General features: G+C 40.3%; 4 protein-coding genes and 1 non-coding gene across 7 annotated transcripts; all 5 read left to right on the top strand.

Annotated features, from left to right (window-relative positions):
* The first annotated feature begins 91 nt into the window (after positions 1–91).
* LOC145550092 (uncharacterized) lies at positions 92–2,702 on the top strand. Of its 2 annotated transcripts, XM_081603576.1 has the most exons (5): positions 92–349; positions 464–694; positions 919–950; positions 1,199–1,456; positions 1,543–2,702. In XM_081603576.1, exons 1-5 carry the CDS (start codon positions 302–304, stop codon positions 1,838–1,840), a joined length of 867 nt encoding a protein of 288 aa, XP_081459702.1. In that variant the 5' UTR covers positions 92–301; the 3' UTR covers positions 1,841–2,702. The 2 variants fall into 2 exon arrangements, with proteins under 2 accessions (XP_081459702.1, XP_081459705.1); XM_081603579.1 differs by having other exon boundaries at positions 92–694.
* Positions 2,703–3,876: 1,174 nt separating this feature from the next.
* Positions 3,877–6,084, top strand: LOC145550087 (uncharacterized). The gene is made up of 4 exons (XM_081603568.1): positions 3,877–4,077; positions 4,305–4,336; positions 4,585–4,842; positions 4,929–6,084. Exons 1-4 carry the CDS (start codon positions 3,898–3,900, stop codon positions 5,542–5,544), a joined length of 1,086 nt encoding a protein of 361 aa, XP_081459694.1. The 5' UTR covers positions 3,877–3,897; the 3' UTR covers positions 5,545–6,084.
* Positions 6,085–6,893: 809 nt separating this feature from the next.
* On the top strand, positions 6,894–8,509 carry LOC145550067 (uncharacterized). Its single transcript, XM_081603504.1, has 4 exons — positions 6,894–7,476; positions 7,703–7,734; positions 7,983–8,240; positions 8,326–8,509. The coding sequence occupies exons 1-4, from the start codon at positions 7,255–7,257 to the stop codon at positions 8,507–8,509; spliced, it is 696 nt and encodes a 231-aa protein (XP_081459630.1). The 5' UTR covers positions 6,894–7,254.
* Positions 8,510–10,289: 1,780 nt separating this feature from the next.
* LOC145550044 (uncharacterized) lies at positions 10,290–12,305 on the top strand. 2 transcript variants are annotated; one of them, XM_081603391.1, is made up of 5 exons: positions 10,290–10,532; positions 10,647–10,877; positions 11,105–11,136; positions 11,386–11,643; positions 11,730–12,305. In XM_081603391.1, the coding sequence occupies exons 1-5, from the start codon at positions 10,485–10,487 to the stop codon at positions 11,911–11,913; spliced, it is 753 nt and encodes a 250-aa protein (XP_081459517.1). In that variant the 5' UTR covers positions 10,290–10,484; the 3' UTR covers positions 11,914–12,305. The 2 variants fall into 2 exon arrangements, with proteins under 2 accessions (XP_081459517.1, XP_081459518.1); XM_081603392.1 differs by having other exon boundaries at positions 10,290–10,877.
* A 1,362-nt stretch (positions 12,306–13,667) lies between these two features.
* On the top strand, positions 13,668–13,748 carry trnas-gcu (transfer RNA serine (anticodon GCU)). The gene has a single exon. It is a non-coding gene; the product is annotated as a tRNA-Ser (tRNA).
* Positions 13,749–16,365: the final 2,617 nt, after the last annotated feature.

The following is a 16,365-nucleotide window of genomic DNA, read 5'->3' as shown; positions in this document are numbered from 1 at the left end:
GATTTTTCCTCCCTCTTCTCTCTTCCCCCCTCTTTTCCCCTCCTTTTTTTTCCCCCCACTTCTAGCAGTCCCTTTTGCCCATTTTCTTCCGCACCCGCTGCCGACTGGCCGTCAATCTAGTTCCTAACGAATTTCTAACAATCCTAACAAATTCCTAAAAGTCCTAACAAGTTCCTAACAAAGTCCTAACAAAGTCCTAACAATTCCTAACAAAGTCGTAACCAATCCTAACAAAGTACTACTATTTTGCGTGCTACGTCATCACGTATGTCATGCGCAGTGACTTACGCGGAAAAAACGAATGTTGTTGCTCCTCCGTCTCCTACTGTTTGACACCTGTTTAACCGAGGTAAAATTAGTATTTATGGTGGATATTTTATTTATATGGTGACTAGTTACTGTCCACCATAAAGAGATACTGTTGCTTGAATTATTATTCTAACATGTGCTGTAACTTGTACAGTTTTTAAAGATGACGAAGACAGGAAAACCGGACTCTTACTGGGCTGGTGTCATGCAGCTCTATGCTCAGGGGAAGTTTAAGTTTACCACTGGGAAGAGACCTGGAGCAAGAAGGTGGAAGTCTGTTATCCAGCGGATAAACGGATGCCCACTGACTCCTGCCTTCAACCAAAATGTCCGGACGATCGACATATTTGGGAAAAAAATCCCCTGCTACTGCGGCTATCATACGGTAAGTGAATTTCTTTTATTGTATACATAACAATAGATGATAAAAAAGCTGTTTCATACCAGTGACTGTTGAAATTTTTAAGTGCTTCACGTAAGTTTTTTATTATTATTATTTTACCTATCTTAATATGTAAGACAAAAGCAGACAATAATTTGAAATGGTTATAGAACACTGGACAGAATTTAATGATTGTCACACAAGTTTATTCAATGTTGTTTTTCCAGTCAGCTGAGCAGGCAGGGATTCAAGCTGAAAGGTAACCTGTCTGATATTTGACACAATGAATAACTTGTTTGCATATTCACTGATGGAAGCCAAGTCATATGTTGCAAATAAATATTTTTCTCAGCATTGTAAAGTTTTAAGCTTAGGAGATTAATATGGGTTTGCTGAGCTCATCAAAATGAGAAGTACTTTTCTACTGCACTTCGTTGCTGCTCCAATCAAATCAGTGTTAATTAACTTTTGTGTTTTTCTACTATTTCAATGACCCGTTTGTCACAGACTCTTCATGACCCATGGCCAGGCTGCCCAGAGACCTGACTCAAACAGAGTGTCTGAGTGCATTTGCCTCAAGCTGTTGAAAGAATATCAGCAAGCAAGAAACCGGCCAAAAGACACCAAGGGGAAGGTTTTACCCATCCCACAGTCTATTGTTCAAACATACTGCCACATTAAACAACTGCTTGAGGACTCCCAGCCCATACAGAACAAGACCAACTTGTTGTTAGTCACCATCAACAATACCACTGTGTGTGCTTGGTAAGAAGTCCTTTATTTTCAACAGATATTGCACTTTAAAGATGGCTTGACTTTGAAAAGAAACAATTTATGTTTTTATCTTTCAGGCTACATGAGCGGCAGAAGAGAACAGACAGGGACTCTCTTCTCCAAGGTGTGAAGCTTCCTCCGAAGGTGTCCGTGGCTGACGCCTCCTTCCCAGAAGCGAGACGGCTCCCCTCCATTCCTGTGGAACACGGACATAAAAGCATGGAGTTTAAGGAACCTGAAAACAGAGAAGGCGAGGCACTGATCCGTCAACGGGTTGGTGGAAAGCTGGCTTCACACAGCATTATCCTCCATCATACCAGCCAGGACACTTTCACAGGCCCCAGTTCCTGCCAGCTTCTTGTATCCACAAACTGATCAGCCACCATCATCTGCTTGGTCCTACTGTGAGCAGAAGCAGGTTCCACAAGCGCCATCCACTTCTTTGGGTTTCTGCTACGGTCCACCAGCTCCAGTTTTGACCTCATTTGGACAAGGACAGTTCCCACCCCTGCCATCTCCTATGGCTCCAATGTATAGGTACTATACACCACCACTTCACTCATCAACTCCAGCAGCTGCTGCTGGTTCAGCATCATCATTACCATCAGATCAGGCTCCAGCCAACATGAATCGCTACAGGAAGTGGAGACAGAATAGGGCAGAATTAGAAGACCAGGAACGGCTGGCATAAGGGGAACCTCCCAAAAAGCGCCAATGGAAGCAGGACTACCACTATCAGTGTTCAGTTTGTGGTCAGGCAAAAAACAAAAGCACTGGCCATACACAGATTAAGGGAAAATGGTACTGTCCAGCCTCTGGACAGACTATTTTGGAATGGAAAGAGTCTGTTGGGAAGCAATGACTGTTTGAAAGATTTTCTTTTTAGTTTTCATTTTTTAATTTTGTGCCATCATTTTTGTTTTAAAGCCCAGAATTGTTTGTAAATTTCTACAGGACAACTGCCATGTTATGAGGGCTTAGTTAATAACTCTAATGATCTTTATCTCTTTGTTGCAGAAGAGTACATATATATATCAAACAATTGTGAAACCTTTTTTGATAAACGTAATTTTCTTGTAACCTCAGTTTTTCATGAAGCTAAATCACCTTGTAGTTAAATATAGAACCTGACCTTTCAGTGAAATTACTCTGTTTCTTTACATTGCTGAAATTTGGTGTCAAACTAAATCTGAGTTATTCTGTGTTTAGCTACAGAAAAATTACATATTATTAAGCTTTGTTGATATAACACTAAAACAGGTTTTGGTCTTTAATGTTTAAAATGTTTCTTTCTGTAAGAAATGTACTTTGCTGTGAGTTCTCAGTGGATACAAATCCAAGCACTTGGTTTTATTTTTGCCAGATGTTGAGCTATTTTTATCAGTGCATGCGAGGTTGCACTAAGAATTTTGAAGGACGTTCTGGCTTTGCTCACTGATAGTTTTATATTCTGTATCTATAATATATTATGAGGGAGAACTGTTTTGAAGTAGATTAATAATAAACACTGCAAAAAACTAATACAGACAAAAGAAAATTAATGGAAGCATTTGACACTTTATCATTTTGGCTTGCACTTGTATATGCTGAGTTTATGGCTGACAGATTAAAAAGTGTGTGATCTGAAGTTCTCTTTGATATTTGTATGTTTTTAGTCAGCCTGTAGTTGCTGCTTTATACTTGTCGAGGTATATTGTTATTCCTCTGTGATGTTGAGTAAAAGTGAATAAATATCACTGATCATTTATTTGTGTGTTCTATAATTTTGTTGGCCCTCTCAAAAGTGATAAACAGTATAGTAATTCAGTAATTCAAAATTAACAGTAATTTGGATGTTATTCTATATTGAACTTGAAAGTGTAAAAATGCTTAGGAGCATAAAACAATGACATGAAGGCTGTTGAAACATGTACTTGTGTAGAAGCTTCAGATTTTTCCTCCCTCTTCTCTCTTCCCCCTCCTTTTTTTTCCCCCCTCTTCTAGCAGTCCCTTTTGCCCCATTTTGTCCCGCACCCGCTGCCGACTGGCCGTCAATCTAGTTCCTAACGAATTTCTAACAATCCTAACAAATTCCTAAAAGTCCTAACAAGTTCCTAACAAAGTCCTAACAAAGTCCTAACAATTCCTAACAAAGTCGTAACCAATCCTAACAAAGTACTACTATTTTGCGTGCTACGTCATCACGTATGTCATGCGCAGTGACTTACGCGGAAAAAACGAATGTTGTTGCTCCTCCGTCTCCTACTGTTTGACACCTGTTTAACCGAGGTAAAATTAGTATTTATGGTGGATATTTTATTTATATGGTGACTAGTTACTGTCCACCATAAAGAGATACTGTTGCTTGAATTATTATTCTAACATGTGCTGTAACTTGTACAGTTTTTAAAGATGACGAAGACAGGAAACCGGACTCTTACTGGGCTGGTGTCATGCAGCTCTATGCTCAGGGGAAGTTTAAGTTTACCACTGGGAAGAGACCTGGAGCAAGAAGGTGGAAGTCTGTTATCCAGCGGATAAACGGATGCCCACTGACTCCTGCCTTCAACCAAAATGTCCGGACGATCGACATATTTGGGAAAAAAATCCCCTGCTACTGCGGCTATCATACGGTAAGTGAATTTCTTTTATTGTATACATAACAATAGATGATAAAAAAGCTGTTTCATACCAGTGACTGTTGAAATTTTTAAGTGCTTCACGTAAGTTTTTTATTATTATTATTTTACCTATCTTAATATGTAAGACAAAAGCAGACAATAATTTGAAATGGTTATAGAACACTGGACAGAATTTAATGATTTGTCACACAAGTTTATTCAATGCTGTTTTTCCACAGTCAGCTGAGCAGGCAGGGATTCAAGCTGAAAGGTAACCTGTCTGATATTTGACACAATGAATAACTTGTTTGCATATTCACTGATGGAAGCCAAGTCATATGTTGCAAATAAATATTTTTTCTCAGCATTGTAAAGTTTTAAGCTTAGGAGATTAATATGGGTTTGCTGAGCTCATCAAAATGAGAAGTACTGTTCTACTGCACTTCGTTGCTGCTCCAATCAAATCAGTGTTAATTAACTTTGTGTTTTTCTACTATTTCAATGACCCGTTTGTCACAGACTCTTCATGACCCATGGCCAGGCTGCCCAGAGACCTGACTCAAACAGAGTGTCTGAGTGCATTTGCCTCAAGCTGTTGAAAGAATATCAGCAAGCAAGAAACCGGCCAAAAGACACCAAGGGGAAGGTTTTACCCATCCCACAGTCTATTGTTCAAACATACTGCCACATTAAACAACTGCTTGAGGACTCCCAGCCCATACAGAACAAGACCAACTTGTTGTTAGTCACCATCAACAATACCACTGTGTGTGCTTGGTAAGAAGTCCTTTATTTTCAACAGATATTGCACTTTAAAGATGGCTTGACTTTGAAAAGAAACAATTTATGTTTTTATCTTTCAGGCTACATGAGCGGCAGAAGAGAACAGACAGGGACTCTCTTCTCCAAGGTGTGAAGCTTCCTCCGAAGGTGTCCGTGGCTGACGCCTCCTTCCCAGAAGCGAGACGGCTCCCCTCCATTCCTGTGGAACACGGACATAAAAGCATGGAGTTTAAGGAACCTGAAAACAGAGAAGGCGAGGCACTGATCCGTCAACGGGTTGGTGGAAAAGCTGGCTTCACACAGCATTATCCTCCATCATACCAGCCAGGACACTTTTCACAGGCCCCAGTTCCTGCCAGCTTCTTGTATCCACAAACTGATCAGCCACCATCATCTGCTTGGTCCTACTGTGAGCAGAAGCAGGTTCCACAAGCGCCATCCACTTCTTTGGGTTTCTGCTACGGTCCACCAGCTCCAGTTTTGACCTCATTTGGACAAGGACAGTTCCCACCCCTGCCATCTCCTATGGCTCCAATGTATAGGTACTATACACCACCACTTCACTCATCAACTCCAGCAGCTGCTGCTGGTTCAGCATCATCATTACCATCAGATCAGGCTCCAGCCAACATGAATCGCTACAGGAAGTGGAGACAGAATAGGGCAGAATTAGAAGACCAGGAACGGCTGGCATAAGGGGAACCTCCCAAAAAGCGCCAATGGAAGCAGGACTACCACTATCAGTGTTCAGTTTGTGGTCAGGCAAAAAACAAAAGCACTGGCCATACACAGATTAAGGGAAAATGGTACTGTCCAGCCTCTGGACAGACTATTTTGGAATGGAAAGAGTCTGTTGGGAAGCAATGACTGTTTGAAAGATTTTCTTTTTAGTTTTCATTTTTTAATTTTGTGCCATCATTTTTGTTTTAAAGCCCAGAATTGTTTGTAAATTTCTACAGGACAACTGCCATGTTATGAGGGCTTAGTTAATAACTCTAATGATCTTTATCTCTTTGTTGCAGAAGAGTACATATATATATCAAACAATTGTGAAACCTTTTTTGATAAACGTAATTTTCTTGTAACCTCAGTTTTTCATGAAGCTAAATCACCTTGTAGTTAAATATAGAACCTGACCTTTCAGTGAAATTACTCTGTTTCTTTACATTGCTGAAATTTGGTGTCAAACTAAATCCGAGTTATTCTGTGTTTAGCTACAGAAAATTACATATTATTAAGCTTTGTTGATATAAACACTAAAACAGGTTTTGGTCTTAAATGTTTAAAATGTTTCTTTCTGTAAAGAAATGTACTTTGCTGTGAGTTCTCAGTGGATACAAATCCAAGCACTTGGTTTTATTTTTGCCAGATGTTGAGCTATTTTTATCAGTGCATGCGAGGTTGCACTAAGAATTTTGAAGGACGTTCTGGCTTTGCTCACTGATAGTTTTATATTCTGTATCTATAATATATTATGAGGGAGAACTGTTTTGAAGTAGATTAATAATAAACACTGCAAAAACTAATACAGACAAAAGAAAATTAATGGAAGCATTTGACACTTTATCATTTTGGCTTGCACTGTATATGCTGAGTTTATGGCTGACAGATTAAAAAGTGTGTGATCTGAAGTTCTCTTTGATATTTGTATGTTTTTAGTCAGCCTGTAGTTGCTGCTTTATACTTGTCGAGGTATATTGTTATTCCTCTGTGAATGTTGAGTAAAGTGAATAAATATCACTGATCATTTATTTGTGTGTTCTATAATTTTGTTGGCCCTCTCAAAAGTGATAAACAGTATAGTAATTCAGTAATTCAAAATTAACAGTAATTTGGATGTTATTCTATATTGAACTTGAAAGTGTAAAATGCTTAGGAGCATAAAACAATGACATGAAGGCTGTTGAAACATGTACTTGTGTAGAAGCTTCAGATTTTTCCTCCCTCTTCTCTCTTCCCCCCCTCTTTTCCCCTCCTTTTTTTTCCCCCCACTTCTAGCAGTCCCTTTTGCCCCATTTTGTCCCGCACCCGCTGCCGACTGGCCGTCAATCTAGTTCCTAACGAATTTCTAACAATCCTAACAAATTCCTAAAAGTCCTAACAAGTTCCTAACAAAGTCCTAACAAAGTCCTAACAATTCCTAACAAAGTCGTAACCAATCCTAACAAAGTACTACTATTTTGCGTGCTACGTCATCACGTATGTCATGCGCAGTGACTTACGCGGAAAAAACGAATGTTGTTGCTCCTCCGTCTCCTACTGTTTGACACCTGTTTAACCGAGGTAAAATTAGTATTTATGGTGGATATTTTATTTATATGGTGACTAGTTACTGTCCACCATAAAGAGATACTGTTGCTTGAATTATTATTCTAACATGTGCTGTAACTTGTACAGTTTTTAAAGATGACGAAGACAGGAAAACCGGACTCTTACTGGGCTGGTGTCATGCAGCTCTATGCTCAGGGGAAGTTTAAGTTTACCACTGGGAAGAGACCTGGAGCAAGAAGGTGGAAGTCTGTTATCCAGCGGATAAACGGATGCCCACTGACTCCTGCCTTCAACCAAAATGTCCGGACGATCGACATATTTGGGAAAAAAATCCCCTGCTACTGCGGCTATCATACGGTAAGTGAATTTCTTTTATTGTATACATAACAATAGATGATAAAAAAGCTGTTTCATACCAGTGACTGTTGAAATTTTTAAGTGCTTCACGTAAGTTTTTTATTATTATTATTTTACCTATCTTAATATGTAAGACAAAAGCAGACAATAATTTGAAATGGTTATAGAACACTGGACAGAATTTAATGATTTGTCACACAAGTTTATTCAATGCTGTTTTCCACAGTCAGCTGAGCAGGCAGGGATTCAAGCTGAAAGGTAACCTGTCTGATATTTGACACAATGAATAACTTGTTTGCATATTCACTGATGGAAGCCAAGTCATATGTTGCAAATAAATATTTTTCTCAGCATTGTAAAGTTTTAAGCTTAGGAGATTAATATGGGTTTGCTGAGCTCATCAAAATGAGAAGTACTTTTCTACTGCACTTCGTTGCTGCTCCAATCAAATCAGTGTTAATTAACTTTTGTGTTTTTCTACTATTTCAATGACCCGTTTGTCACAGACTCTTCATGACCCATGGCCAGGCTGCCCAGAGACCTGACTCAAACAGAGTGTCTGAGTGCATTTGCCTCAAGCTGTTGAAAGAATATCAGCAAGCAAGAAACCGGCCAAAAGACACCAAGGGGAAGGTTTTACCCATCCCACAGTCTATTGTTCAAACATACTGCCACATTAAACAACTGCTTGAGGACTCCCAGCCCATACAGAACAAGACCAACTTGTTGTTAGTCACCATCAACAATACCACTGTGTGTGCTTGGTAAGAAGTCCTTTATTTTCAACAGATATTGCACTTTAAGATGGCTTGACTTTGAAAAGAAACAATTTATGTTTTTATCTTTCAGGCTACATGAGCGGCAGAAGAGAACAGACAGGGACTCTCTTCTCCAAGGTGTGAAGCTTCCTCCGAAGGTGTCCGTGGCTGACGCCTCCTTCCCAGAAGCGAGACGGCTCCCTCCATTCCTGTGGAACACGGACATAAAAGCATGGAGTTTAAGGAACCTGAAAACAGAGAAGGCGAGGCACTGATCCGTCAACGGGTTGGTGGAAAAGCTGGCTTCACACAGCATTATCCTCCATCATACCAGCCAGGACACTTTTCACAGGCCCCAGTTCCTGCCAGCTTCTTGTATCCACAAACTGATCAGCCACCATCATCTGCTTGGTCCTACTGTGAGCAGAAGCAGGTTCCACAAGCGCCATCCACTTCTTTGGGTTTCTGCTACGGTCCACCAGCTCCAGTTTTGACCTCATTTGGACAAGGACAGTTCCCACCCCTGCCATCTCCTATGGCTCCAATGTATAGGTACTATACACCACCACTTCACTCATCAACTCCAGCAGCTGCTGCTGGTTCAGCATCATCATTACCATCAGATCAGGCTCCAGCCAACATGAATCGCTACAGGAAGTGGAGACAGAATAGGGCAGAATTAGAAGACCAGGAACGGCTGGCATAAGGGGAACCTCCCAAAAAGCGCCAATGGAAGCAGGACTACCACTATCAGTGTTCAGTTTGTGGTCAGGCAAAAAACAAAGCACTGGCCATACACAGATTAAGGGAAAATGGTACTGTCCAGCCTCTGGACAGACTATTTTGGAATGGAAAGAGTCTGTTGGGAAGCAATGACTGTTTGAAAGATTTTCTTTTTAGTTTCATTTTTTAATTTTGTGCCATCATTTTTGTTTTAAAGCCCAGAATTGTTTGTAAATTTCTACAGGACAACTGCCATGTTATGAGGGCTTAGTTAATAACTCTAATGATCTTTATCTCTTTGTTGCAGAAGAGTACATATATATATCAAACAATTGTGAAACCTTTTTTGATAAACGTAATTTTCTTGTAACCTCAGTTTTTCATGAAGCTAAATCACCTTGTAGTTAAATATAGAACCTGACCTTTCAGTGAAATTACTCTGTTTCTTTACATTGCTGAAATTTGGTGTCAAACTAAATCCGAGTTATTCTGTGTTTAGCTACAGAAAAATTACATATTATTAAGCTTTGTTGATATAAACACTAAAACAGGTTTTGGTCTTTAAATGTTTAAAATGTTTCTTTCTGTAAAGAAATGTACTTTGCTGTGAGTTCTCAGTGGATACAAATCCAAGCACTTGGTTTTATTTTTGCCAGATGTTGAGCTATTTTTATCAGTGCATGCGAGGTTGCACTAAGAATTTTGAAGGACGTTCTGGCTTTGCTCACTGATAGTTTTATATTCTGTATCTATAATATATTATGAGGGAGAACTGTTTTGAAGTAGATTAATAATAAACACTGCAAAAAACTAATACAGACAAAAGAAAATTAATGGAAGCATTTGACACTTTATCATTTTGGCTTGCACTTGTATATGCTGAGTTTATGGCTGACAGATTAAAAAGTGTGTGATCTGAAGTTCTCTTTGATATTTGTATGTTTTTAGTCAGCCTGTAGTTGCTGCTTTATACTTGTCGAGGTATATTGTTATTCCTCTGTGAATGTTGAGTAAAAGTGAATAAATATCACTGATCATTTATTTGTGTGTTCTATAATTTTGTTGGCCCTCTCAAAAGTGATAAACAGTATAGTAATTCAGTAATTCAAAATTAACAGTAATTTGGATGTTATTCTATATTGAACTTGAAAGTGTAAAAATGCTTAGGAGCATAAAACAATGACATGAAGGCTGTTGAAACATGTACTTGTGTAGAAGCTTCAGATTTTTCCTCCCTCTTCTCTCTTCCCCCCCTCTTTTCCCCCTCCTTTTTTTTCCCCCCACTTCTAGCAGTCCCTTTTGCCCCATTTTTTTTCGCACCCGCTGCCGACTGGCCGTCAATCTAGTTCCTAACGAATTTCTAACAATCCTAACAAATTCCTAAAAGTCCTAACAAGTTCCTAACAAAGTCCTAACAAAGTCCTAACAATTCCTAACAAAGTCGTAACCAATCCTAACAAAGTACTACTATTTTGCGTGCTACGTCATCACGTATGTCATGCGCAGTGACTTACGCGGAAAAAACGAATGTTGTTGCTCCTCCGTCTCCTACTGTTTGACACCTGTTTAACCGAGGTAAAATTAGTATTTATGGTGGATATTTTATTTATATGGTGACTAGTTACTGTCCACCATAAAGAGATACTGTTGCTTGAATTATTATTCTAACATGTGCTGTAACTTGTACAGTTTTTAAAGATGACGAAGACAGGAAAACCGGACTCTTACTGGGCTGGTGTCATGCAGCTCTATGCTCAGGGGAAGTTTAAGTTTACCACTGGGAAGAGACCTGGAGCAAGAAGGTGGAAGTCTGTTATCCAGCGGATAAACGGATGCCCACTGACTCCTGCCTTCAACCAAAATGTCCGGACGATCGACATATTTGGGAAAAAAATCCCCTGCTACTGCGGCTATCATACGGTAAGTGAATTTCTTTTATTGTATACATAACAATAGATGATAAAAAAGCTGTTTCATACCAGTGACTGTTGAAATTTTTAAGTGCTTCACGTAAGTTTTTTATTATTATTATTTTACCTATCTTAATATGTAAGACAAAAGCAGACAATAATTTGAAATGGTTATAGAACACTGGACAGAATTTAATGATTTGTCACACAAGTTTATTCAATGCTGTTTTTCCACAGTCAGCTGAGCAGGCAGGGATTCAAGCTGAAAGGTAACCTGTCTGATATTTGACACAATGAATAACTTGTTTGCATATTCACTGATGGAAGCCAAGTCATATGTTGCAAATAAATATTTTTTCTCAGCATTGTAAAGTTTTAAGCTTAGGAGATTAATATGGGTTTGCTGAGCTCATCAAAATGAGAAGTACTTTTCTACTGCACTTCGTTGCTGCTCCAATCAAATCAGTGTTAATTAACTTTTGTGTTTTTCTACTATTTCAATGACCCGTTTGTCACAGACTCTTCATGACCCATGGCCAGGCTGCCCAGAGACCTGACTCAAACAGAGTGTCTGAGTGCATTTGCCTCAAGCTGTTGAAAGAATATCAGCAAGCAAGAAACCGGCCAAAAGACACCAAGGGGAAGGTTTTACCCATCCCACAGTCTATTGTTCAAACATACTGCCACATTAAACAACTGCTTGAGGACTCCCAGCCCATACAGAACAAGACCAACTTGTTGTTAGTCACCATCAACAATACCACTGTGTGTGCTTGGTAAGAAGTCCTTTATTTTCAACAGATATTGCACTTTAAAGATGGCTTGACTTTGAAAAGAAACAATTTATGTTTTTATCTTTCAGGCTACATGAGCGGCAGAAGAGAACAGACAGGGACTCTCTTCTCCAAGGTGTGAAGCTTCCTCCGAAGGTGTCCGTGGCTGACGCCTCCTTCCCAGAAGCGAGACGGCTCCCCTCCATTCCTGTGGAACACGGACATAAAAGCATGGAGTTTAAGGAACCTGAAACAGAGAAGGCGAGGCACTGATCCGTCAACGGGTTGGTGGAAAAGCTGGCTTCACACAGCATTATCCTCCATCATACCAGCCAGGACACTTTTCACAGGCCCCAGTTCCTGCCAGCTTCTTGTATCCACAAACTGATCAGCCACCATCATCTGCTTGGTCCTACTGTGAGCAGAAGCAGGTTCCACAAGCGCCATCCACTTCTTTGGGTTTCTGCTACGGTCCACCAGCTCCAGTTTTGACCTCATTTGGACAAGGACAGTTCCCACCCCTGCCATCTCCTATGGCTCCAATGTATAGGTACTATACACCACCACTTCACTCATCAACTCCAGCAGCTGCTGCTGGTTCAGCATCATCATTACCATCAGATCAGGCTCCAGCCAACATGAATCGCTACAGGAAGTGGAGACAGAATAGGCAGAATTAGAAGACCAGGAACGGCTGGCATAAGGGGAACCTCCCAAAAAGCGCCAATGGAAGCAGGACTACCACTATCAGTGTTCAGTTTGTGGTCAGGCAAAAACAAAAGCACTGGCCATACACAGATTAAGGGAAAATGGTACTGTCCAGCCTCTGGACAGACTATTTTGGAATGGAAAGAGTCTGTTGGGAAGCAATGACTGTTTGAAAGATTTTCTTTTTAGTTTTCATTTTTTAATTTTGTGCCATCATTTTTGTTTTAAAGCCCAGAATTGTTTGTAAATTTCTACAGGACAACTGCCATGTTATGAGGGCTTAGTTAATAACTCTAATGATCTTTATCTCTTTGTTGCAGAAGAGTACATATATATATCAAACAATTGTGAAACCTATTTGATAAACGTAATTTTCTTGTAACCTCAGTTTTTCATGAAGCTAAATCACCTTGTAGTTAAATATAGAACCTGACCTTTCAGTGAAATTACTCTGTTTCTTTACATTGCTGAAATTTGGTGTCAAACTAAATCCGAGTTATTCTGTGTTTAGCTACAGAAAAATTACATATTATTAAGCTTTGTTGATATAAACACTAAAACAGGTTTTGGTCTTTAAATGTTTAAAATGTTTCTTTCTGTAAAGAAATGTACTTTGCTGTGAGTTCTCAGTGGATACAATCCAAGCACTTGGTTTTATTTTTGCCAGATGTTGAGCTATTTTTATCAGTGCATGCGAGGTTGCACTAAGAATTTTGAAGGACGTTCTGGCTTTGCTCACTGATAGTTTTATATTCTGTATCTATAATATATTATGAGGGAGAACTGTTTTGAAGTAGATTAATAATAAACACTGCAAAAAACTAATACAGACAAAAGAAAATTAATGGAAGCATTTGACACTTTATCATTTTGGCTTGCACTTGTATATGCTGAGTTTATGGCTGACAGATTAAAAAGTGTGTGATCTGAAGTTCTCTTTGATATTTGTATGTTTTTAGTCAGCCTGTAGTTGCTGCTTTATACTTGTCGAGGTATATTGTTATTCCTCTGTGAATGTTGAGTAAAAGTGAATAAATATCACTGATCATTTATTTGTGTGTTCTATAATTTTGTTGGCCCTCTCAAAAGTGATAAACAGTATAGTAATTCAGTAATTCAAAATTAACAGTAATTTGGATGTTATTCTATATTGAACTTGAAAGTGTAAAAATGCTTAGGAGCATAAAACAATGACATGAAGGCTGTTGAAACATGTACTTGTGTAGAAGCTTCAGATTTTTCCTCCCTCTTCTCTCTTCCCCCCCTCTTTTCCCCCTCCTTTTTTTTCCCCCCACTTCTAGCAGTCCCTTTTGCCCCATTTTTGGCCGAGTGGTTAAGGCGATGGACTGCTAATCCATTGTGCTCTGCACGCGTGGGTTCGAATCCCATCCTCGTCGAAACGTTTTCTAGATTATTTGAACAACGTTATGCGTTTCGTATCAAGCTCTTAACACGTGATCATGGTAAACATTAGTAAACAATTTACTACTCAGGAAAACACCTTGGTTCAGAGTTAGCTTCCTCGGTCACACCAATCTTAACCAATATTAGATGGCATAGACAAAATTAGTTCCAAAAATCCAAAATGGCGGCAGCTTTGTGTGCTTGTTTTAGTAATTAAACCTTTTCATCAAAAAAGTTTAAAAAGAGAATTCAATCTTCATCTTATGATACAAAAACTTTTTCTTTTTTGTGGTGAAAAATATGAGAGGAAAATGACCCTCGAAATGATTTTATTATCATGGTAAAAAATGACAATTTTTGACCATTTTTAATTTATGGTTTTATTAAACCATAAATTAAACATCTTTGCCATAAGATTTTTTATGTATCTTATGGCTACGATAAATTAAAAAGGGACTATTCCTTCCCTGGCAATGGTCCAGCCTTATGACTCACTCTAGGAGGCGCTGTACTCCTTACCTTTGCTCTCAAAGAAATGCAGAGTAGTTACAAAGTAAAGTTCAGAAACGCAAATCATTCAGTCTAAACCCATGAAAGCTATTTTCTACATAACACAGGGGAAAACAGATACAGACTACCATTTATCAGTCTGAATTGTAAGAGCCTTTCAGCATTCCACATCTCAACTTGGTGATATTTGCCCACTTTATTTGATTGGATACTTGGTCTCTCTGTGATTATAACAAAGTAAAATCTCATTTCTATTCAGCGCTTTTTAGCAGAGACCTGAAAGGTTTAAGGGAAATCTGAGAGTAATTTAGAAAGCTTCAAAACTTTACCCGCCATAACAAAAACATCAGTTCTCGTTTATGTTTTTTGTTACACCACACTGTAATGCCCCACTCTGGAGCCAGGCCTGGAGGTGGGGCATGATGGCGAGCGCCTGCTGGCTGGGCTTTTACCCACGGAGCCCGGCCGGGCTCAGCCCGAAGAGGAGACGTGGGTCCCCCTTCCAATGGGCTCACCACCTGTCGGAGGGGCCAAAGGGGTCGGGTGCATTGTGTTACGGGCGGCAGCCGAGGGAGGGGATCCTGGTGGTCTGATCCTCGGCTGCAGAAGCTGGCTCTTGGGACATGGAACGTCACCTCTCTGTTGGCTTCATCGGAACGTGATCTGCAGCTCTCACTGGAGAGGTTCGCAGCCGAGTGTGAAGCGGCCGGGATGAGGCTCAGTGCCTCTAAATCCGAGGCCATGGTCTTGAGCCGGAAAAGGGTAGAGTGCCTTCTCCGGGTCAGGGGGGTCGTCCTGCCTCAAGTGGAGGAGTTTAAGTATCTGGGGATCTTGTTCACGAATGAGGGAAGAAGGGAGCGGGAGATCGACAGGCGGATTGGGGCAGCGTCTGCCGTAAAGCGGGCGCTGTACCGGTCCGTCGTGATGAAGAGAGCTGAGTCAAAAAGCGAAGCTCTCGATTTACCGGTCAATCTACGTTCCCACCCTCATCTATGGTCATGGGCTTTGGGTCATGACCGAAAGAACGAGATCACAGATACAAGCGGCCGAAATGGGTTTCCTCCGCAGGGTGGCTGGGCTCTCCCTTAGAGATAGGGTGAGAAGCTCGGTCATCCGAGCTTCTCGGATGACCGAGCTTTTGGAAACCCCATTGGTTTCCAAACTATTTCTAGCTAGTCATCTTTTAGCTAACTTTACCTGCATCAAGCAGCTTTACTAAACAGTCTGTTGGTTTTGGGGGGGAACTGTGAAAAGTTATTTGCGTTTTGCTGCCATGATTTTAACACACCTGTGCAACTCCGCACAGTAGCAGGTCTCCTTCGCTGCCGTACAGGTGTAAACCCAGCGTCGTAGCGCTCATGTTGCGTTTAAAGGCGGCTTGGAAAAACAGATTACCACATGTTAACAATGGATTAAACAGTTTTAACTGCTGATAAAAGTGACAGAGGACACAGATATGGTTAGTGTGGAAGCCCCTACTGTATCAAATTGACAGAGGAATAACAGAGACTTGGCCGTTCTAAAGTAAAAACCCAGCGCATAAAGGTTTCATGTTTTTTTTGTTTGTTTTTTTCATCCAGACGGCTTCCCGTGCCCCCCCTGCAATGGCACGGCGCTCCCTCTAGGGGGCGCGCCCCACAGTTTGGGAACCTCTGATGTATGCTATTCTGACAGGGTATGGTAATCTGATAGGCTCTCAGTGACACTCCAGTCCTATCCAATAAGTAAAGACCCATGCAGAAGAATCGTACTGCTCCTGAATGTCTCATCACTACATTGCAGACTTTTGGACACAGCGTTGTCTCATATGTGCGACAAGTCAGTCAACATCTCTCCGCACAATAATTCAGGCAGTGAGTGACTTTTTTTCATCACAAATGCTTAGGTGTCTCTATACAGCTAGCTTTGCTAACATCACGTCAACGGAGCTTACCTTTCTTTGAGATACTTTTCTAAGTGACGAAAAAAGTTGGACCTAGTCCCCACTGTCTGTGAAAGCGAAGCGCTGCTGAGTTAGCTGTTGCCATCGGATTTCTTATAATTTATGCAGCTTCATTCTATTACTGACAATTAGATCTGCCGCTGAGAGAAAACCACTGCGCA

The sequence above is a fragment of the Poecilia reticulata genome, chromosome 22 (genome assembly GCF_904066995.2).
Source record: "Poecilia reticulata chromosome 22, P_reticulata-male-v2, whole genome shotgun sequence".
NCBI lineage: Eukaryota > Metazoa > Chordata > Actinopteri > Cyprinodontiformes > Poeciliidae > Poecilia > Poecilia reticulata.
This window is presented reverse-complemented; position numbering and strand designations above follow the sequence as displayed.

Bases quoted from the DNA above. Each gene is read 5' to 3' on its own strand.
- LOC145550067 (XM_081603504.1), top strand. From the start codon at position 7,255: ATGACGAAGACAGGAAAACCGGACTCTTACTGGGCTGGTGTCATGCAG. The intron at 7,735-7,982 runs GTAACCTGTCTG...CGTTTGTCACAG, and splicing joins GCAGGGATTCAAGCTGAAAG to ACTCTTCATGACCCATGGCC. The intron at 8,241-8,325 runs GTAAGAAGTCCT...TTTATCTTTCAG, and splicing joins AATACCACTGTGTGTGCTTG to GCTACATGAGCGGCAGAAGA.
- LOC145550044 (XM_081603391.1), top strand. From the start codon at position 10,485: ATGTTGTTGCTCCTCCGTCTCCTACTGTTTGACACCTGTTTAACCGAG. The intron at 10,878-11,104 runs GTAAGTGAATTT...GTTTTTCCACAG, and splicing joins GCTACTGCGGCTATCATACG to TCAGCTGAGCAGGCAGGGAT. The intron at 11,137-11,385 runs GTAACCTGTCTG...CGTTTGTCACAG, and splicing joins GCAGGGATTCAAGCTGAAAG to ACTCTTCATGACCCATGGCC.
- LOC145550087 (XM_081603568.1), top strand. From the start codon at position 3,898: ATGCAGCTCTATGCTCAGGGGAAGTTTAAGTTTACCACTGGGAAGAGA. The intron at 4,078-4,304 runs GTAAGTGAATTT...GTTTTTCCACAG, and splicing joins GCTACTGCGGCTATCATACG to TCAGCTGAGCAGGCAGGGAT. The intron at 4,337-4,584 runs GTAACCTGTCTG...CGTTTGTCACAG, and splicing joins GCAGGGATTCAAGCTGAAAG to ACTCTTCATGACCCATGGCC.
- LOC145550092 (XM_081603576.1), top strand. From the start codon at position 302: ATGTTGTTGCTCCTCCGTCTCCTACTGTTTGACACCTGTTTAACCGAG. The intron at 350-463 runs GTAAAATTAGTA...TAACTTGTACAG, and splicing joins TTGACACCTGTTTAACCGAG to TTTTTAAAGATGACGAAGAC. The intron at 695-918 runs GTAAGTGAATTT...TTGTTTTTCCAG, and splicing joins GCTACTGCGGCTATCATACG to TCAGCTGAGCAGGCAGGGAT.